This window comes from Cherax quadricarinatus, chromosome 53 (assembly GCF_038502225.1).
Source record: "Cherax quadricarinatus isolate ZL_2023a chromosome 53, ASM3850222v1, whole genome shotgun sequence".
Lineage (NCBI taxonomy): Eukaryota > Metazoa > Arthropoda > Malacostraca > Decapoda > Parastacidae > Cherax > Cherax quadricarinatus.
The window spans coordinates 27083115-27106411 of record NC_091344.1 but is presented as its reverse complement, the minus strand read 5'-3'; the positions used below and the strand labels follow the sequence as shown (position 1 = coordinate 27106411).

At 42.1% G+C, this 23297-nt stretch overlaps 1 protein-coding gene across 2 annotated transcripts in view; it reads left to right on the top strand.

Moving 5' to 3' along the window:
* LOC128692438 (serine/threonine-protein phosphatase 6 regulatory ankyrin repeat subunit B-like) overlaps window positions 1–23297 on the top strand; it is a 148549-nt gene that overhangs the window by 64561 nt on the left and 60691 nt on the right. For both annotated transcript variants that reach the window (XM_070096500.1, XM_070096501.1), the window contains exon 3: window positions 7569–7981. In XM_070096500.1, the coding sequence (XP_069952601.1) occupies window positions 7569–7981 (413 nt within the window). The remainder of the gene's footprint in view (window positions 1–7568; window positions 7982–23297) is intronic.

The window sequence follows — 23297 nt, the reverse complement described above, 5'->3', positions numbered from 1 at the left end:
AGCGTGAGCTATGGTGTTCTTCACACCCTCAACAGGTATCAGTGACTTGATAGAAGCTGAAGTGTCCTTGGATGTCCACGTCTTCCATAGTCTAGGAATACGCACACTGGTACACTATGCTACACTATTGCTCACATTCATATCACTGAAGAAGCTGATCACACTTCTCTTAAGTGTTTATTGTGTTTTGTGAGACACTTTGTTCACACTAATGCACGGATCAGTGTTCTTTGTTGGTTATCCTGGCGTCAGTGTGACTCTCAGTAGAGTCAAAAGTAATCTGACCTCACAGCCCCACGCCGTCACTGCCCCTAGCACATAAAGGAAAAGCTGACCTAGTACTTTTTGCTTACTTGCTAAACTTCTCCATGAAGCAAAGCAGAATGCTTGATTCTTGCTGTCTTAAGCATAGACAACAGTGTACACTATCTTTTCCATGGTAATAAAGTGGGAGCAGGATTTTCTTTAATTGTCCTGCTAAGGTAAGAGATAGACTGTCTTTTATTAAACTACACTTTGCAACACTGGACTTTTGCAAGGAGCGTCGAGCCACGTCGCATACTCGTACTGCATCTGGGATCAATTACTCGCTGTAGCAGTAAACAAGATGCTTGCCCCTTCTGAGCGGGCTGGGCCCCTCAGGGCTGAAAGGGGCTGAAGGGGGCTAATACCCCCCTCCTGGAGAAAATTTCTCCACAGTTTTGAAAGCGCTTACTTTAGTTGTAGGTGGGGTAGGAGTAGAGGTCCAAAGAACTGTGGCTTACTTAGTTGTTGATTACGTCTTTATATCTTGGGCGATGCGCGACAAAGGGATGGAGGAACGCAGGATGGCCCCAGCTGCGACCTTTTATAGGACGAAGTGTCGCAATAGGGAACTGTATGGGGGGGGAGATGGGAGAGGGATTTTCCGGTAGGTTATAGGATTTTTCAGATGAGGGATTTATGGGGTTTATAAAATGTCAGGGGTGAAAAGCGGCCTGGCCTCCCGCTGGGGGGAGGGGGGTGCGAGAGTGTGCATGTGGAGTGTGTTGCATAGGTCTGCGTGCCTGTGTGTGTGGGTGAGAGTGTGAAGGTATTACGGGGAGGGAGGTTTTCAACAGGTTAGTGTGGTGTGCAGATACAACAGCGGGTAAGCCTGATGTGTCAGACGTGTTCCATGAGGCTTTTTGGGTGTTTGAGGTACGTGCTGTGTGAGTGTGTATGTACTGGACTAGGTGTTGACATGTGACATGTGTGTATCATACATTATGTTGTTTTATCTTCATTGTAAGGTATTATGTGCACCTGGCTTCCTTCGTATGTGCATTTTTCTGGACCTTTCTTAAAGGTCATATGGGATGTGAGAGGTGTGGGTTTGAATGATATACATGTTGTGCTTCTGAGAAGGAAAGCAAGTGGTGCCCAAGCATGGTTACCGAGGTCTTTATTAGCATGTAGAGCTTGTGTATACCAAGACGGCTAGGCTGCATTGAACAATTCAAGATATTACGAGGTTTTTGTGTAATTGTATTGTACCCTGTTGCAAGGAATGTCTGTATGTCCATGCCCCTTTAGTGGAATTGTGTTAAGGGAGGGGGTTTGTTCCCCCCTCTCAGTATTATGTGCGGAGTATTTGCAAGGTAGACTTCGAATTTGTGTGTGTTTTCATTATTGTCGGTCCACATTGTATAGAGATGTTACACTGGCACGTCATGTGCCAGGCATGGTTACGACTATGTGCAAGGCATGGTTACGACCATGTGCCAGGCATGGTTACGACCATGTGCCAGGCATGGTTACGACCATGTGCCAGGCATGGTTACGACCATGTGCCAGGCATGGTTACGACCATGTGCCTGGCATGGTTACGACCATGTGCCTGGCATGGTTACGACCATGCCTGGCATGGTTACGACCATGTCTGGCATGGTTACGACCATGTCTGGCATGGTTACGACCATGCCTGGCATGGTTACGACCATGCCTGGCATGGTTACGACCATGTCTGGCATGGTTACGACCATGCCTGGCATGGTTACGACCATGTCTGGCATGGTTACGACCATGTCTGGCATGGTTACGACCATGCCTGGCATGGTTACGAACATGTGCCAGGCATGGTTACGACCATGCCTGGCATGGTTACGACCATGTGCCAGGCATGGTTACGACCATGTGCCTGGCATGGTTACGACCATGTGCCAGGCATGGTTACGACCATGTGCCAGGCATGGTTACGACCATGTGCCTGGCATGGTTACGACCATGCCTGGCATGGTTACGACCATGTGCCAGGCATGGTTACGACCATGTGCCAGGCATGGTTACGACCATGTGCCAGGCATGGTTACGACCATGTCTGGCATGGTTACGACCATGTGCCAGGCATGGTTACGACCATGTGCCAGGCATGGTTACGACCATGTCAGGCATGGTTACGACCATGTGCCAGGCATGGTTACGACCATGTGCCAGGCATGGTTACGACCATGTCTGGCATGGTTACGACCATGCCTGGCACATGGACTGTCTTAATAAAATCACTTACTGTTTGTAGCCATTGTAATCGTAATTAATATTTTTGCTTGTATGAAGTGTTTTAGCTCATTTCTTACAGTTACATTATATTTCTCCTGTGGAGAAAGACTCTTGAAAAATAATCCCATATGCACGCAATCTCTAGTTTAAGCATTTCGTAAATTGTTTACTACAAATATAATAATATAACTGTAAGAAATGGGCTAATACACTGCATACGAGCAAAATTAATAATTACAATTAAAATGGCTATCAGCAGTAAGTGATTATATTAAAAAAGAGTTAAGTTTTATTTACTTGTAGTAATTTAGAAGATTGTTACCTAATATAACTTAGATGTCAGCAAAATGTAAATTAGTGAGCTGAACATCATTAGGAATTTAGTTAAAATGACTTCAGTATTATCTGGAATAATAGCAGTGGATTGCTAGTACTTAAGAAATTCTCCAAGAATAAGCGACACAATGAGTAGCACTTATTAATTTTTGTGGGGAAATTTCCTTAAAAAGAAAAGTAATGTACTGTAAATATACTGTAAGTAGTATACTATAAATATGTACTTAACGTGTACAACATTAACCTGGGTTACTCAGTGACATTCTTACACCTAGGATTACACCTGGGTTAACCAGACTACAGTTTTACATCTGGGATCACACTTGTTAACCAGACTACAGTCTTACATCTGGGATCACACTTGTTAACCAGACTACAGTCTTACATCTGGGATCACACTTGTTAACCAGACTACAGTCTTACATCTGGGATCACACTTGTTAACCAGACTACAGTCTTACATCTAGGATCACACTTGTTAACCAGACTACAATCTTACATCTAGGATCACACTTGTTAACCAGACTACAGTCTTACATCTAGGATCACACTTGTTAACCAGACTACAGTCTTACATCTAGGATCACACTTGTTAACCAGACTACAGTCCTACATCTAGGATCACACTTGTTAACCAGACTACAGTCTTACATCTAGGATCACACTTGTTAACCAGACTACAGTCTTACATCTAGGATCACACCCGGGTTAGCCAGGCGGCATTCTCACTTCTGTGAAGATACCCAGATTAATTAGCAGGCATTCTTCAAACTAGCTAAGCCTGGCTTGATCCCACACAACTAACTAAGCCTGGCTTGATCCCATACAACTAACTAAGCCTGGCTTGATCCCACACAACTAGCTAAGCCTGGCTTGATCCCATACAACTAGCTAAGCCTGGCTTGATCCCATACAACTAACTAAGCCTGGCTTGTTCCCACACAACTAGCTAAGCCTGGCTTGATCCCACACAACTAACAAAGCCTGGCTTGATCCCACACAACTAACTAAGCCTGGCTTGATCCCACACAACTAGCTAAGCCTGGCTTGATCCAACACAACTAGCTAAGCCTGGCTTGATCCCACACAACTAGCTAAGCCTGGCTTGATCCCGCACAACTAGCTAAGCCTGGCTTGATCCCACACAACTAGCTAAGCCTGGCTAGATCCCATACAACTAGCTAAGCCTGGCTTGATCTCACACAACTAACTAAGCCTAGCTAGATCCCACACAACTAACTAATCCTGGGTTGATCCCACACAACTAGCTAAGCTTGGCTTGATCCCACACAACTAACTAAGCCTGGCTAGATCCCACACCACTAGCTAAGCCTGGCTTGATCCCACACAACTAGCTAAGCCTGGCTAGATCCCACACAACTAGCTAAGCCTTGCTTGATCCCACGCAACTAAGCCTGGCTTGATCCCACACAACTAGCTAAGCCTGGCTAGATCCCACACAACTAGTTAAGCCTGGCTAGATCCCATACAACTAACTAAGCCTGGCTTGATCCCACACAACTAAGCCTGGCTTGATCCCACACAACTACCTAAGCCTGGCTTGATCCCACACAACTAACTAAGCCTGGCTTGATCCCACACAACTAGCTTAGCCTGGTTTGATCCCACAAAACTAGCTAAGCCTGGCTTGATCCCACACAACTAGCTAAGCCTGGCTGGATCCCACACAACTAGCTAAGCCTGGCTTGATCCCATACAACTAAGCCTGGCTTGATCCCACACAACTAGCTAAGCCTGGCTTGATCCCGCACAACTAGCTAAGCCTGGCTAGATCCCACACAACTAGCTAAGCCTGGCTTGATCCCACACAATTAGCTAAGCCTGGCTAGATCCCACACAACTAGCTAAGCCTGGCTTGATCCCACACAACTACCTAAGCCTGGCTAGATCCCATACAACTAACTAAGCCTGGCTTGATCCCACACAACTAACTGAGCCTGGCTTGATCCCACACAACTAACTAAGCCTGGCTTGATCCCACACAACTAGCTAAGCCTGGCTAGATCCCATACAACTAACTAAGCCTGGGTTGATCCCACACAACTAGCTAAGCTTGGCTTGATCCCACACAACTAGCTAAGCCTGGCTTGATCCCACACAAAGAGCTAAGCCTGGCTTGATCCCACACAACTAGCTAAGCCTGGCTAGATCCCATACAACTAACTAAGCCTGGCTTGATCCCACACAACTAACTGAGCCTGGCTTGATCCCACACAACTAACTAAGCCTGGCTTGATCCCACTCAACTAGCTAAGCCTGGCTAGATCCCATACAACTAACTAATCCTGGGTTGATGCCACACAACTAGCTAAGCTTGGCTTGATCCCACACAACTAGCTAAGCCTGGCTTGATCCCACACAACTAGCTAAGCCTGGCTTGATCCCACACAACTAGCTAAGCCTGGCTTGATCCCACACAACTAGCTAAGCCTGGCTTGATCCCACACAACTAAGCCTGGCTAGATCCCACACAACTAGCTAAGCCTGGCTAGATCCCACATAACTAGCTAAGCCTGGCTTGATCCCATACAACTAACTAAGCCTGGCTTGATCCCACACAACTAACTAAGCCTGGCTTGATCCCACACAACTAGCTAAGCCTGGCTTGATCCCACACAACTAGCTAAGCCTGGCTTGATCCCACACAACTAGCTAAGCCTGGCTTGATCCCACACAACTAGCTAAGCCTGGCTTGATCCCACACAACTAGCTAAGCCTGGCTAGATCCCATACAACTAGCTAAGCCTGGCTTGATCCCACACAACTAACTAAGCCTAGCTAGATCCCACACAACTAACTAATCCTGGGTTGATCCCACACAACTAGCTAAGCTTGGCTTGATCCCACACAACTAACTAAGTCTGGCTAGATCCCACACAACTAGCTAAGCCTGGCTTGATCCCACACAACTAGCTAAGCCTGGCTGGATCCCACACAACTACCTAAGCCTGGCTAGATCCCATACAAATAACTAAGCCTGGCTTGATCCCACACAACTAACTGAGCCTGGCTAGATCCCATACAACTAACTAAGCCTGGCTTGATCCCACACAACTAAGCCTGGCTTGATCCCACACAACTACCTAAGCCTGGCTTGATCCCACACAACTAAGCCTGGCTTGATCCCACACAACTAGCTAAGCCTGGCTTGATCCCACACAACTAGCTAAGCCTGGCTTGATCTCATACAACTAACTAAGCCTGGCTTGATCCCACACAACTAAGCCTGGCTTGATCCCACACAACTACCTAAGCCTGGCTTGATCCCACACAACTAGCTAAGCCTGGCTTGATCCCACACAACTAGCTAAGCCTGGCTTGATCCCACACAACTAGCTAAGCCTGGATGGATCCCACACAACTAGCTAAGCCTGGCTTGATCCCATACAACTAACTAAGCCTGGCTTGATCCCACACAACTAACTAAGCCTGGCTTGATCCCACACAACTAGCTAAGCCTGGCTTGATCCCACACAACTAGCTAAGCCTGGCTTGATCCCACACAACTAGCTAAGCCTGGTTTGATCCCACACAACTAGCTAAGCCTGGCTAGATCCCATACAACTAACTAAGCCTGGCTTGATCCCACACAACTAACTAAGCCTGGCTAGATCCCACACAACTAACTAAGCCTGGCTTGATCCCACACAACTAGCTAAGCCTGGCTAGATCCTATACAACTTACTAAGCCTGGCTTGATCCCACACAACTAACTAAGCCAGGCTTGATCCCTCACAACTAACTAAGCCAGGCTTGATCCCACACAACTAACTAAGCCTGGCTTGTTCCCACACAGCTAACTAAGCCTGGCTTGATCCCACACAACTAAGCCTGGCTTGATCCCACACAACTAACTAAGCCAGGCTTGATCCCACACAACTAACTAAGCCTGGCTTGTTCCCACACAACTAACTAAGCCTGGCTTGATCCCACACGACTAACTAAGCCTGGCTTGATCCCACACAACTAACTAAGCCTGGCTTGATCCCACACAACTAACTAAGCCTGGCTTGATCCCACACAACTAACTAAGCCTGGCTTGATCCCACACAACTAACTAAGCCTGGCTTGATCCCACACAACTAACTAAGCCTGGCTAGATCCCACACAACTAACTAAGCCTGGCTTGATCCCACAGAACTAACTAAGCCTGGCTTGATCCCACACAACTAACTAAGCCTGGCTTGATCTCACGCAACTCTTTTGTTAAACTCAGGATGGCCATTTTTAAGTGACATGAAAATCGGCTTCCCTCCTCAGGTAAAATTGTATATTATAGTTATGACAAACCTCAGATAAATAACAACGAATGTTTATTAATTTTTGACGTGCTGTTGGAGTGTTACGACGGGATTCAAGGGATAGTCTTTCCTCTGAAGGAGGAGTAGAGACGTTGTAGTTTTGAGAGTCATTTAAATTGTGAGTAAGCACGCCTCTGGTATGACAGGTTCTGAATGACTCACGGAGATTGTGATTTTTTTTTTCTCAAGGTTGACTCTATGTCTGTTGGAGACAGCCGGTGTTAAAAAAGTTGGTCAGTAAATAATACTGTATAGACTTCATCAGAGTTAGGTTAGTTCTGAAGAAAGAAATAGACATTAAGTGTAGGATGGGGAACTTACGTTCTAGGTTAACTTCTCGTAACAGAGCCTAAGCAGAAAATAATACTACAGACAAAAAAAAATTCTTTTCAGGTATTACTGCTTTGCATATGGCAGCTAAATGGGCTCGTCTGGAGTGTGCTGAACTACTGATCTCCGCCGGGGCAGACCTTGACGCCCAGGATAAAGATCTACGGACTCCTCTTCACTCAGCTGTGGTCGGAGGCTCCACGGAGCTGATAAACTTGCTGCTGAAATCTGGCTGCAACCGCAATGCTCTCAACAGTTTTAGGTTCTCGGTGATGCATTTGGCTGCCTTAATTGGGAATGAGAAGGCTATCCAGGTGCTAATTCAAGCTGATCTAAGGCTGGATGACAAGGGTGAAGCTGATATCCTACCTGAAGAAGTGGCAGAAACTTTTGGAAGACACAACACCGCCTGGCTTATACGAAAAATAGCGAAGAGAAAGTCAAAGGCCAGTCGAACTCCCATACACAATCTTATGGTAAGTCAGGGTAGCATTATAATGTGTTAGATTATCCTCGTACCACCAGTCATACATGTACATATTTTAACAATTTTTTTTACTTTGCCAGACGCTTCGTACACATTAAATTTAATTTGATCATTAGTGGATAAAAATGTTCTTATAGGTTTCTATAATTTTGTTCAATTTAACTTTACCTAAAACAAAAATGAAGATAAATCGCTTCTTTAGAGTGTGGGAAGCCCAGCAGTGAAGGAAGGACAGTGGTGAATGAGGCTGTCTACCTGTCCTTATGTAGAGTATTTAAGTTTGTCAACATTGTTTGCTATATAAGCTATTCTGTTCTACAGACTCAGTAGAAGGGATAACGGAGGATATAAATCTGAAGGAGGAAAATAAGAAATAAAAAACATTGGATAAATGGGAAGATTTGTGAAGAAAATAAGTGCAAATTGATTGGTTGTATTAAAAGAAAAAATAAAGCCGTATTAGAAATGGGTAGAGTGTGGTGATCCAAGAAAGGAGGATGAGACTGAGGAAGCTTAAGAAAGAAGACTTGATATGCGGAAATTATTATGATGTTCTCCAAGACGAATATAGAGTTAATGACTAGAAGAATGGTAGGACGAGAGCCTCTATAAATAAAAGTAAATATATCACAGCTGGCTGCGCCTCGCAGAGTTAGATACATAAACATTATATTTTGTACGTACTAGAAACAGGAAGGCGCCACAGAAAGGTATTTCACTGTGGATGGTATAGCCGATATTTTTAACAGGTTAGATAATATAATTAATATCGTGTCAAGTAAAGGGAACAACCACCTTATTTGACACAGTGCCGAGGAAAATAATGTTGGGAGACAACAAAATGCATGAAGTTTTAGCCAAATGGAGGACAGCTATCTGTTTAATTATGCAAAACAAAGGGATCCTAGGTAGGTAGCATCTGTCAAGAATAGAAGTAGACAGTAAAGTTATATCTACAGCATTTGGTGTAAATTTCTGAATTCATAAGTTTTGCCAAGAATGTACAATTCCATTCGGTGGCATCTGGGCAAACATGATATGTGAAAATAGTGAAGTGTATCATTCTGAGGCAGAACTAACAGTGCTAGCAAGTTCAGTCTGGGGTAATAGTGCTAGCTAGTTCAGTCTGGGGTAATAGTGCTAGCTAGTTCAGTCTGGGGTAATAGTGCTAGCTAGTTCAGTCTGGGGTAATAGTGCTAGCTAGTTCAGTCTGGGGTAATAGTGCTAGCTAGTTCAGTCTGGGGTAATAGTGCTAGCTAGTTCAGTCTGGGGTAATAGTGCTAGCTAGTTCAGTCTGGGGTAATAGTGCTAGCTAGTTCAGTCTGGGGTAATAGTGCTAGCTAGTTCAGTCTGGGGTAATAGTGCTAGCTAGTTCAGTCTGGGGTAATAGTGCTAGCTAGTTCAGTCTGGGGTAATAGTGCTAGCTAGTTCAGTCTGGGGTAATAGTGCTAGCTAGTTCAGTCTGGGGTAATAGTGCTAGCTAGTTCAGTCTGGGGTAATAGTGCTAGCTAGTTCAGTCTGGGGTAATAGTGCTAGCTAGTTCAGTCTGGGGTAATAGTGCTAGCTAGTTCAGTCTGGGGTAATAGTGCTAGCTAGTTCAGTCTGGGGTAATAGTGCTAGCTAGTTCAGTCTGGGGTAATAGTGCTAGCTAGTTCAGTCTGGGGTAATAGTGCTAGCTAGTTCAGTCTGGGGTAATAGTGCTAGCTAGTTCAGTCTGGGGTAATAGTGCTAGCTAGTTCAGTCTGGGGTAATAGTGCTAGCTAGTTCAGTCTGGGGTAATAGTGCTAGCTAGTTCAGTCTGGGGTAATAGTGCTAGCTAGTTCAGCCTGGGGTAATAGTGCTAGCTAGTTCAGTCTGGGGTAATAGTGCTAGCTAGTTCAGTCTGGGGTAATAGTGCTAGCTAGTTCAGTCTGGGGTAATAGTGCTAGCAAGTTCAGTCTGGGGTAACAGTGCTAGCAAGTTCAGTCTGGGGTAATAGTGCTAGCTAGTTCAGTCTGGGGTAATAGTGCTAGCTAGTTCAGTCTGGGGTAATAGTGCTAGCTAGTTCAGTCTGGGGTAATAGTGCTAGCTAGTTCAGTCTGGGGTAATAGTGCTAGCTAGTTCAGTCTGGGGTAATAGTGCTAGCTAGTTCAGTCTGGGGTAATAGTGCTAGCTAGTTCAGTCTGGGGTAATAGTGCTAGCTAGTTCAGTCTGGGGTAATAGTGCAAGCTAGTTCAGTCTGGGGTAATAGTGCTAGCTAGTTCAGTCTGGGGTAATAGTGCTAGCTAGTTCAGTCTGGGGTAATAGTGCTAGCTAGTTCAGTCTGGGGTAATAGTGCTAGCTAGTTCAGTCTGGGGTAACAGTGCTAGCAAGTTCAGTCTGGGGTAACAATGCTAGCAAGTTCAGTCTGGGGTAATAGTGCTAGCTAGTTCAGTCTGGGGTAATAGTGCTAGCTAGTTCAGTCTGGGGTAACAGTGCTAGCAAGTTCAGTCTGGGGTAACAGTGCTAGCAAGTTCAGTCTGGGGTAATAGTGCTAGCTAGTTCAGTCTGGGGTAATAGTGCTAGCTAGTTCAGTCTGGGGTAATAGTGCTAGCTAGTTCAGTCTGGGGTAACAGTGCTAGCAAGTTCAGTCTGGGGTAACAGTGCTAGCAAGTTCAGTCTGGGGTAATAGTGCTAGCTAGTTCAGTCTGGGGTAATAGTGCTAGCTAGTTCAGTCTGGGGTAATAGTGCTAGCTAGTTCAGCTAAGGTGTTATTGTTTCATTGTATTGCTTTGTAAATCGTTGGTAGATAGAGGCATTATGTGTGAGAAAAACAAATGGTTTGTAGTGCAAAGTATGGAAGAAACAACTAATATTTAGACAGTTCAAGAAAACATTCAGAAAACTTCAAGAGAGTTCTTCAGGTAGTTACTGGTATGATGTGTCTTGATACAATCTAAAGCTGCGTTCTACAAACAAAGAGAGACAGTGGTATAAACCTTGGTAATAAATACCGACAAGTTGGTTTAGAAAGACACGTAAGCAAACACTATAACATATGTTATAGTGTTTGCTTACGTGTCTTTCTAAACCAAAGAGAGACAGTAAACAGAGCCAAGGCAGAAACTTTCTGAACATCTACTCTACAAGTAGCTGGAGTGCAAGAAATAAAAGAGTCGAAATAAAATTTATTTCATGAGCAGTAAACAGATGGTATTGCAATAACCGACGGCTAGTTCAATTAAAAAAAAAATAGGGCCGAGCTAGCTGAATATCACAGAGTTAAAACTTATTGTAAACAGATTGAAACTGTGTGTAAGTAGGTGATATTTTGAGCTACGAATCTAAGGAAGTCTTGATTTCTTTTATATTTTATTTAAAACATATTACAACATAATGAATTAATAATAAAACCTTTGTGATGAATGGTTTTGAAAACCGACAAGTTGAAGGAACATATGGGAATCTTTACTGAAGAAACGTTTCGCCACACAGTGGCTTCATCAGTCCAATATAAATCAGAAAGGTGTAAGGAGAGGAGGAGTTTGAGGTAATCAGTCCCTCAGCCTGGAGTCGATGTGTTCAGTCCATCAGTCTTGTAGAAAGTACAACATAGGGCCGTAGACTTGGCTTATATACTGTAGACAGGTGAGGCGAAGCAGGAGGAGGCGGAATCATAGTGGTACCATCAATTAGTCGAAGTAGGTCTTCGTCCGAAGGTTGGACAAGTGTTGAAGAAGTCTTTGTACCAAGATCCCATGATGATGCGGTGTCTGAAGGGGGCTGTGGTACAGAGGGGCCGTAAACATTAGCAGGCCTCAGGTGTATGATGCTGAATGCTAATGGGCTGTGTGGACAATTGAAGCATGTGTGGTTAAGTACGTTTTAGCGTCGATACTGTGTGGATGTGTTTTTTTTTACAGGAGCATAATTGGAAGGCTGGCAGGGTTTTTGAGGTGGAAAGTTACAGGAGTTATGTGGTGCATTCGGAGCGTCTAAAAGGGATGGTCGCCATCTTGATCCGGGAGGCAAGCCCGTTTGTGTTGCTCAGGAGTGAGGGGGTCGAGGGATGGGTTTTATGTGTGGAGGGTTGGTGGGGAGAGAAGAGGGTGGATTTTGTGTGTGTGTACACGCTGCAGGGAATGTTGTAATGATTAAAAATGCTTTTGTGAAGGATGAGTTAATTTATTTTTGCTGTTCGTTACTTGCTTTAGCGTTAGTGGGGGTGGGGATTGGAATTGCATAGTTCGACGAGCGGATGTAGAGCTGAGAGGGGCGGGCTTTTTCTCAGACATGCGGGGGAAGCTTATCAGGATGTTCAGTTGAAGGATGTGTTCTATGGGGGGTCGTGGGAGTTGGAGTGTGCATTTGTGCCAGAGGGGTATGGGGCAAGGTTGGATCATCTATAAGTCACGAGGCACTTGGATATTGTTTCTGTTTATACTGTGGATGCCCCTTTCTTGGATCATAGTGCTGTGGTAGTGGAGGTGGGGTGGGAGGAGTCAGCTAGGAGGCAGGTGGGTTACTGGAACTTCAATGCGAGGGTTCTCGCAGATGAGGAGGGGGAGGGAGATTTGTGGCATTATGGGCAGATCTCAGTGAGGAGGGGCAGGTGGTTGACGACATAGTGGGTTGGTGGGATGGTATCGCCAAGGCTAGGATTTGGACCTTTTGTATACAGGAGGAAAGAGAATTAATCCCATGAGATATGGATTTTCGAATTATCTGGAGCAGCACTTATGTGTTTGCTACCATACGGGGTGCTTTGCAGGGACAGTACTGGGTGGGGGAGATTGAGGACCTGAAAGAGAGGTTATGCGAATTGCAGAATGAAAGGTTCGAGGTGGTGCGGGTGCAGGTAGGTCTAGATGAGGTGCTATGGGAGGATAGGCAACTGGCTTGTGTCCTGAGGGACCAACTGCGACAAACACTACGCAGCCGGAGGTGTGTGGTGTGGAGGCAGATTATCGAATGGGGCAGGTGCTCAGGTCAGTGGAGAGCATGGGAATGTATGCTGACAGGTGGTATGAGAGTTACTGGTGTTGTCAAGGGGTGGAAACTGAGGTGTTGGAGGAGGTGTGTGGCTGTGTAGGGAAACCTTTGAGGGTGGGGATAGATTGGCATTGGGGGGGGGCATTGAGGAGGAGGAAATTTGGAGAGTGTTGGAAGAAATGAGCAAAGACAAGGCATCATGTGCAAGTTAATGGGCATTTGGGGGGTGGTGGCAATGGGTCGGGATCTATGGCAGGGGCGCCTGCTCTCCCAACTTTTTTTTGTATGTGTGCAAGAACCTTTCCATAGATTGATGGAAGCAAAAATGCATGGGAGGAGGGGTGGGGCCGGGCACCCGAGGCTGAGTCTGGTAGGGTATGTGGACGAAGTGACGGTCTTGGTGGTGAGGATTTACAGGGGGGGCATCCGGGATGATAGTGAATAAAGAGAATTCGTTTATTCTCAGAGTGGGGACGTGGGAAGGCAGGGAGGAGTGGGGGTGTCGAGTGGTGAGGAACTGCATGGAGGTGTTGTAAATATGTTGTATCCTTTATAGGGGGACTCTTACTACAGGCACGGGAGGATAATTCGGTTCGTTTGGAGAAATGTGTGGAGACGACTTTGAGGATACTGAGGGAGCACCACCCCACTATTCTCCAGCCCACAATTTTGATTAATGTACTTTTGTTGGTTCGTTGCACAGGTCTTCCCATTAACTGTGCCAGTCATTGCACATATTCAGAGGAAGGTGTTCCTATTTTTGTGGGGTTCCAGGTGTCAGTGGTTAAAAAAAGAAGTGGTCATGTTGCCTGTGTGAAGGGGGGGAGAAGGGTTTGTTGAATCTCCAGAAAAAGGTTAGATGTGTTTTTATTAGGTGTGAGGCGTTGAGAGGGGCATTTCCAGGAGGGGAGGTTGGGTAAGGTTCATGAGTTGTTGTAGGGTTTAAACAGAGGGGAGGATCTAAGGGAAATTTAGGGTGAGGATTTTACAAAGGGTGATGGGGAGGCCTGAGGTGCAGGTGCGGGAAGGGCTCTAGCCAATTTACGATTGGGCGTCTATCTGTGAAAGGTTCAGGAGGTTGAGGTTGCAACCAAGGGTGAGGGAGGTCATGTTATGTCTTTTTTTGCACAGGACTTTGCCTTCTGGTGCAGTTTTGCGAGATAGAAGGGTAGGGGAAGGGCATTGTGGGTTGTGTGGGGGGAGGACATGGCTTTCCATGCTATTTATTTTTGTGAGAGGCTGGAGGGGATCAAGGCATGGGTGGGTCCGGTTGTGGAGAGAGTGGGGGGAGGGGCGTGTCAGTTTTGAGCGCGCTAAGTTTAGATGTGGGGGGTGGAAGAGGGGGCTGTGTGTGCTGGCTTACATGATGGTAGATTACCTGCACATAGCCTGGGGCATGCAGGGGTCAGAAACGTGGGAGGTGCAACAGTGTGTAATGGTGGCGACGATGTATCAGACATTGTGTAGAAATAGGAGTATATACGGGCATAGTTGGGGGAGTTATTTTCTGTGGTGTTTGTAGGAGTGGGACATTGCTCAGGAGATGGATGCATTTCGGGCTTGCCTGCAGGTGAGGGAGGGTGTTGGGGGGGTTTGTTGAGGACAGCTCTTTTTGCATACAGTGTGTTCTGTGAACCTTTTGGGAGCTGTGATATTGTCTGTACGTGGCTTCACGGTGGTGTGTGCAACACTCACATGTGCAGTGGCAAGTGTGTGCACTTGGTCATGTCATTGGCATGAGTGGCTGTGACAGAAAGGATGTGTGTGGCGACTACAGGCGCCTGTGTGCGCTAAGGTAGACCAGTATGATGGGTAGTGGTATTTACTAGAGTTCGTGGGGGCCTGCAAGCCCTTCCCGGTGTCTTTTTAGCAACAGACTGTGCTGGTGTAGCGATTTCTGTAATAAACTTTATTTTGTCTTTGTATTCACGGTTATTCATTACGTTGCATAAGTGTACTGTGTGGTGTGTTTATTTTTTATTTTGTGTGTGTGTTTTACATGAATAGGTTTTACGTCAGGATGGCAGCCACCTGTATGTTTGGATGTGGGCTGTTTTTATTTTGTTACCTAGATTTTTCACGGTGTTGTAGTATCTCGGTGGGGAATGGGGGGGGGGTTGTATCCAGCAGACATTGTTGTAAGTGTTCATAAATTTAAGATTTTTTGTGTGGGGTTAGGAACATAGGGTTGGTGTATGCTGACTTTTCTCTTTGTTCATGGTAAAGTTTTGCCTTGGAAATGCATTGAGCATATTGTACACCATGTAACGCGATTTTAAATAAAAAAAATAACAACAACGTCTGTGCACACAGACTAAAACCCCCCTACCACCTGCACACAGGCTAGCGGGTTTATTAAAATTTAACAGAAATAGGCACCCTTTCACCACAAGTGGAACTGGCTTTCACAGACACAGACCATCCACAAAATATCCATCACATCAATAACAACATATACATGCTGGATTCCATCTTATGCTACTTAAAACAGTATCACAATAAATGATATTACAAAGCATCAATTCACAAATAATATAAGTACCAAGCAAGCATGTGTCCCTGTACATGGACTTAACTTTTCCCGGTTATCATAAAACTGTCACAGAATAACAATACACAAGTTCCATTGAAGGTTCTAGCCTAACCACCCTACACCATATTGATCCGTTATGTACAATTCACCACTAGACTCCATCACCTTAACACCCCACTGCTGGGGAACCCTGCACACGATGCTTGTAAATGTGTTCACAATGTCCCTAAATACCTTACACTCAAGGCTTCCTAACCATAGCATTGCCGCTTACGGTGTACATTACATATTACATAATAAAGATGGTATTCTCACAAAAGGTATCAATACTAACATGGAGATTTAGCAGTGTCACAATACAACACTTGAGAACTATCCTTTACACCTCATGACACGATACAACCTGTACCACTTAGTGCCTGGACACACATATGACTGGCCCCGACCCACTCATTACCCACGCCACACCCTTGTATGTCGAATCCATACCCAAGCTGCAGTTCCTGCACACCCAACATGCGTCTTGTGCCTACGGCCAGCGCCCACACAAAATATTGTACAAAAAACAATGCATACACCACCATCACCAACACCGGGGAGAACCAACCGTTGGACAGCCCCCCCCATCCATATTGAAATATATTTCGTACTCCACACATACATGGAGAATTCAAATTCAAAGTTTATTCTCTATAAGGATTACAATGCTGAGTTTACAGAAATTTGGTTATTGTTTGGTTTACATGTAGTAAAATTGTGATTACAGAGTGTACCACTAGAACGCTTAGCATGGCTAGGCATTTCGGGCATACTTAGTTTTATTCTTAATTGTAAAATATTACAAATTATGAGATAAGTTGGTATTATGGCTAAGTGACTAAATACTAGTTTGTGAGTTTAGCAATGTGAATGCTTTTGTTTTGGCACAGTATATAGTTTCAGTATTGGAGTATCACAGGATTCATTATTTTAAGACTGAGATTAATATTTCTGTTTATGGTCAAATGAGTGAGCGAGTGTAAGTGTGAACCACCAGGTGGTATTCGTGTAGTTAGTTGACGGGGTGTATCAGGGAGATAAGATGTTTTCTAATGGTAGTTTTGAAGGTGATGAATGTGTCTGCAGTTCTAGAGTTCTCAGGTAGGGTATTCCAGATTTTAGGGCCTTTGACATACATTGAATTTTTGTAAAGGTTTAGTCGGACACGGGGAATGTCGTAGAGATGTTTGTGTCTGGTGTTATGCCTGTGGGTTCTGTCACAACTATCAAGAAAGCGTTTTAGGTCAAGGTTGATATTAGAGTTTAAGGCCCTGTAGATATAGATTGCACAGTAGTAAGTGTGGATGTACTGAACTGGGAGTAAGTTTAGATCTTTGAAGAGTGGGAGGGTGTGCTGCCAGGGATGGGATTTAGTGATTATTCTTACTGCAGCTTTTTGTTGGGTTATTATTGGCTTTAGGTGTGTTGCTGCAGTTGATCCCCAAGCACAAATAGCATAGGTGAGGTATGGATAAATAAGTGAGTGGTATAGTGTGAGAAGGGCATTTTGCGGCACGTAGTATCGTATCTTGGAGAGGATCCCAACCGTTTTGGATACTTTTTTGGCTATATGCTGGATATGGGTGCTGAAATTCAGGTTGTTGTCAAGGTATAAGCCTAGGAATTTTCCCCCATTATTTCTGGTAATTAGAGTGTTGTCAATCTTAATGTTAATTTGTGCATCTCCTGCTCTGCTACCAAACATAATATAGTAAGTTTTGTCAGTGTTAAGCATAAGTTTATTGGCTGTCATCCAAGTCGATATTTTAATCAGCTCCTCATTCACAATGGTGTTGAGGGTGGCAAGATTAGGGTGAGAGATGACATAAGTCGTGTCATCAGCAAAGAGAATGGGTTTCAGGTGTTGGGATACGTTTGGAAGGTCATTGATGTATATGAGGAAGAGCAGGGGACCAAGGACACTTCCCTGCGGATCTCCAGTATCAAGTGGCCGTGTTGCTGATGCTGTGTCTTTAATGGTGACGTACTGATACCTATTAGTAATGTAAGATTTGAAATAAGCAAGCGCATGGCCTCTTATACCGTAGTGGTCAAGTTTGTGGAGTAGGATTTCGTGGTTTACTGTGTCAAAAGCTTTTCTTAGGTCAATAAAAATTCCTAGTGGATATTCCTTATTTTCCAGTGCTGTGTAAAGCAGATCTAGCATTTTTATGATTGCATCATTAGTGCTTTTATTTTTCCTGAATCCAAACTGGCAGGGGTTGAGTATGTTTTGAGCCGTTATAAATGAATACAGTCTCTTGTACACGAGTTTCTCAAAGATTTTGGATAGCAATGGTAAGTTAGATATTGGCCTATAGTTGTTTAAGTCTGTAGGGTCACCACCTTTATGTATTGGTGTAACCCTTGCCATCTTGAGTAGTTTCGGGAAGGTGCTAGTCTCTAGTGACTTGTTAAAAAGTAATGAAATAGCATGCGAAAGGACATGGGTCGCTCGCTTGTACAGTAATGGTGGGACATGAGACAGATTCCCCGAGTTATTTTTAAGTGACTTTATGATCTCTATGACTTCCCTGGGCTCAGTTGGTGCAAGATAGAAGGAATTAGGGAAATTTCCATCTAGGTAGTCCCCGGCATGGGCATTGGTATGTGGGATTTTACTGGCGAGATTAGATCCTATGTTTGAGAAGAAGTCGTTTATCTTGTTAGCTGTGTCAGTGGGATGTAGTGGTGTTTCATTAGGTTTAGTTAGGACAATATTCTTGGTTTTTCTCAGTTTGTGGGTCCCTAGAATCTGAGAGAGTGTTTTCCAGGTCTTTTTTATATCTCCTATAGTGTCTGTGAATCTACTGGAGTAGTATAGTTGTTTGGCTTTTTTTATTACTTTGGTGAGAGCTGATGAATTGTGTTTAAGAGTATCTTTGTGTATTAAGCCCTGTCTATATTGCTTTTCATATTGGTGTTTCTTGTCAATGGATTTCAGAATGGTGCTGGTTAGCCATGGGCAACCAAGCCGTTTGTTTGTGATCTGTTTTGTTTTTATAGGACAATGTTTGTTGTATAGTCTAAGTAATTTGTTAAGAAAGATGTCTGTCCAGTCATCAATACCATTGGCCTTGGAGAATTCTGTAGGCCAATCAACAGTCTCTAGGTCAGCTGTGAACTTGTCTGTTTGTTATTAGTGACTTTAATTTCTCACTGAAATTTGGGATGTTTGTGTGAGGTATCCGGTAAATGGCACCGATTGTTATAGGCGTCTTAAGGTTTTTTACAGTAAAATTAGCAAAAATGTATTCCCCATATTCATCACTAAAGCAAGTGGTGCTAAGACAAGATAATTGGTTAGAGTAATAGATTGCAATACCACCCCCAACTTGGTTTGTTCTGCAGTTGTGAATTGCTGTGTATCCTGATAGAGGGTAGATATCTATTGTGTCCTGCTTAAGCCAGGTCTCAGTAAGAATAATGCAGGAGAAGGGTGTCTTTAGTGATTCAAGGAGTGCTAGGAGGTCATCATAGTGTTTGCTTAAGGACCTGATGTTGTAGTTAAGTACTGATAGACTTTTAGCATTGTTTAGGATAGTGGTGGCTTGTGATGCTGTGTAATAAAGGCAGTTACTTTCCAATAGGTTTTGATTGGGTGTCAGATTATGGAGGTTTAGATCAGGGTCAACGTGATCAGTCATCTTCTAGGTTTAGAATTATGGTTATTTATATCCTGAGTTGTGTGTTGAGTTCTACTACTGATATCTGTAGTGGTAGGAAGTTTGGACAAGTATATAGCTAGAGTATTTTGGTCATGTAGGGTATAGTCACTACTACACATAATGAAGTTGATGTTGTCTGTGTGTTGTGCTGGAATGAACTAAAGTACAACTAGGTATAAACTAGTAATATAAAAATACAAATTAAAAATAGAACAAGACTCTCACTTGTAATTGCACTAAGGTCTAATAATGACTTTTGTGGATTCTATGTTTTGAGCTAGAGTGAGCTAAAGTACAATAGGTTTAATCTAATAATATAAAAGTACAAATTAAAAAGAGCACTAGTCTCTCACTAGTAATTGCACTATGGTCTAATATAGTGAAATTGGTATTGACTATGTCTTGAGGTAGAATGAGCTATGGTACAACTGAATTTAATCTAATAATATAAAAATACAAATTAAAAGTAGCACCAGTCTCTCACTAGTAATTGCACTATGGTCTAATATAGTGAATTTGGTATTGACTATGTATTGAGCTAGAAAGAGCTATAGTACAACTAGGTTTAGTCTAATAATATAAAAATACAAATTACAAATAGCACCAGTCTCTCACTAGTAATTGCACTATGGTCTAGTATAGTGAATTTGGTATTGACTATGTATTGAGCTAGAATGAGCTAGAGTAAAACTGTGTTCTTCTTAAATATTCGCCGGTATTCTCCCGGCCCGGGCCTTTTCCAAGTGGTGGCCCGGCCTTGGCTCCCTCTTTAGGGAGTGTCTGAGACCTAAGTCTCCCATGGGAGGAGGCACAAGTACCTCCTCATCTTTGGGACCAACTGTCCCCAGGCCTAGCTAGGCCTCTCTGGTCTGTCATCCCCGCCTCATGGAGGCAAATGGGAATGACAGTCTTGTGAGCTAAAGGCTCGGGCTCAGGCACCTACCCTACCCTAGAAGGGTTAGGCATGGTGTCGATCTAAAACTGTGATTAATCTAATAATATAATAAAGGAACAAGACTCTCAATTTTAATTGCACTAAGGTCTTATATAAGTTGTTTACAAGAATTAGAGTATAATTAGATTTAAATTGACAGGATAAAATACACAAATTAAGGTAGCAAGATAATAATAAAAAAAAAGAATTGATAAAAATAAAAATGTCAATGACTTGGTTATAATATGCTAGTAAGATGGTAGACAGGATAATATAAAAGTTGTAGTTGAAAATATTAGGTTAAAAAAGTATGGAATAAAAATGGTCAGTAAAAGAAGTTTACAATAAGTTTGATCAATATAGTTTAAAGTAAAATTGGGCAATAATAGGGATTTAGAATAAAATTGGGCAATTGAGTATTTTTTAAAGTGAGGTAGAATTATTGAAGACAAGTTATGGTTAGTTTATAAAAAAATAAGATGGAACAGTGATGTGGTAAGTTGTATAAAAGGAGATAGATTCTGTAGATATTTAATACAATTAAGACTATGAGGTAGAATGGTCGTTGAATACAGTCATTTATATCAGGTATGGCGACGGCGATGTAGGTAGCGCGTCTGCTCTCAACCCATATATTTTTTGGAATTTTTTCCTTGTTTTTATCGCTTTTTCTTTGCATTATTCTTTCTAATATAATAATTGATTATTTGGCATCATATTAGAGTAGGTGGAGCTTATCAATAGACGTCTAGCCTATTAGGAAGCACCTAGGTACACTCGGCAGTGCTCCCTCTCCAGACGGTGCCAGGTGAAATCACTTCATTATTACGCTTATATCAGCTTATATATTAACTATACGGCTTATTTATCTATCAGAATTGATCTAATATGATATATTAATCACTATAAATAACAAACAAACATGTTATATACTCTAGACTGAATAAAATAGGCCATAATATATATATATATATATATATATATATATATATATATATATATATATATATATATATATATATATATATATATATATATATATATATAGAGAGAGAGAGAGAGAGAGAGAGAGAGAGAGAGAGAGAGAGAGTCCACCAGCAATATTTCGATATAGAGTCAGAAAACTTAAGCGAGAGAATAATGACACAATACACCAATGCTTCACACGGGATGGGAAAATTCTAGTTAGGAAAACAAATGTAGGTCAACTGTACACAATCACGAACGAGAATGATCTATCACGATTTCTCAGGGATACTAATCTTACAGAGAACAACTAAACAATGTCCAACCTAAAAGCCTACGTAGTGTAGTGTACGTTTTGCTCCATTATTGTTCAAATTTCATTGTACAATCTCTTAGTAATTAAATCAACTACCTCATTTTGTGATTTTACTAGTAAGCATAAGTCACCTTATGTGATTTTCTTATTTACTATTGTTCGCTTAAACATTAGCTGAATTGATACTTTCTCTGTCCATATTACTACCTCATATTTTTTTAAATACTATCAATTGATATTACTTACTAAAATTAATAAATATCATTTTTACTATAATTTCAATTTACTCTTAACATTTTTGACATTTAATAACCATTACTTGTCTAATTACCTTAACCTGTTTTAATACCACATTTACTATCCTAGATTACTCTTAATTACCTTGTACTGCCATATAACCTCAAGTATAACTACCAGTGCAATATTGAATGAAATAAACATTACTTTTTCACTTTTTTGTAATCATTATTACTTACTAAAAATTTTATTAAACACCATATTTACTACCAGTCAATTTTACTTTTGTAGATTAAACATTATTTTATACTTCCCATAACATTTTGTAGCCAAATTTTCAAGTTTTTATATTCAACCCCAACCTTTATATTATCCCTTGTACCTGTGTACCTGTCTACCCTCTTACTATCATATTATAACCAAGACATTACCACTGTTATTTTTTTACTATTATTCTTTTGGTACTTTAATTGTGAATTTTATTTTGTCAATTTAAATCTAGTTATAATCTTGATCTTGTCAACAACCTATACCAGACTCTAGTGCAATTGCAAGTACCATTTCAATTTGTATTTTTATATTATAAGTTTATATTATAATTCCTACCATCTGTCCATTTAACTTTGCTTACCATTACTTAATTTTAGTCCCTTATATATTTTCTCCTTTATTTTAGCTTTATATAACTATCCTAGTTTATATATTCACAATTGTTAAAATAATCAAGGTGCTATTCTTAGGTGCTAAAGTAGAATAAGTTCACAATTTTGCCATTATATTCCAAAGCTCATTTATTTGATTACCACTTTATTGTTCACCACAACCTATATTAGTCCCTTTTATAATATAATTTTATACTATAATTCTAACTTTAAAAAATTACCTTTATAGTACTACCTACTACCATATTCCCAAGCTCCACTATTTGATCATCACTTTATTTGTATTAGTCCCTTAGCTCATTATTTTACATTTGTTAAATAATCTAGGTGCTATTTTTTAAGCTTAAGACTATTTACTTTGTTTTATACTTAATTCAAACTATAGATTCACTACAAATCTTATGATTACAAGCATTGATCCTGATACCAACCTCTTATCTAATGACTTAAATGAATCAAACAGTTACTGTAATTACTACACTGCAGAGCAATCAAAGGCACTTCTCAGTGCCAACAACAACATAACTATCTTTAACTACAATATCAGATCTTTAAGCAAGCATTACGATGACCTCATAGCATTACTAAATTCCTTACATGCCAATATGTCCATCATTACACTAACTGAAACCTGGCTAAAGCCTGATAGTACAGATGTCTATTCCATTCCTGGATACACAGCCATACACAACTGTAGGCCAGACCAACAAGGGGGTGGCACAGCCATATACTACTCAGACCAACTACAATGTATCACTAATACTTGCACAAGGGATGAACATGGGGAATATATAATAGCTAAATTCAAATCCAAGTACCTACAAAAACCTCTCACATTGATAAACATCTACAGAGTTCCACAGTCAAACATTAGCCAATTTAGTCAAAATCTAGGAAGTATGATAACTGATGCACGCATGAACAAAGATCACTTACTACTCTCAGGTGACTTCAATATAAATCTCCTGCAAGACCAGGACCCACACGTTACTGAATTCAC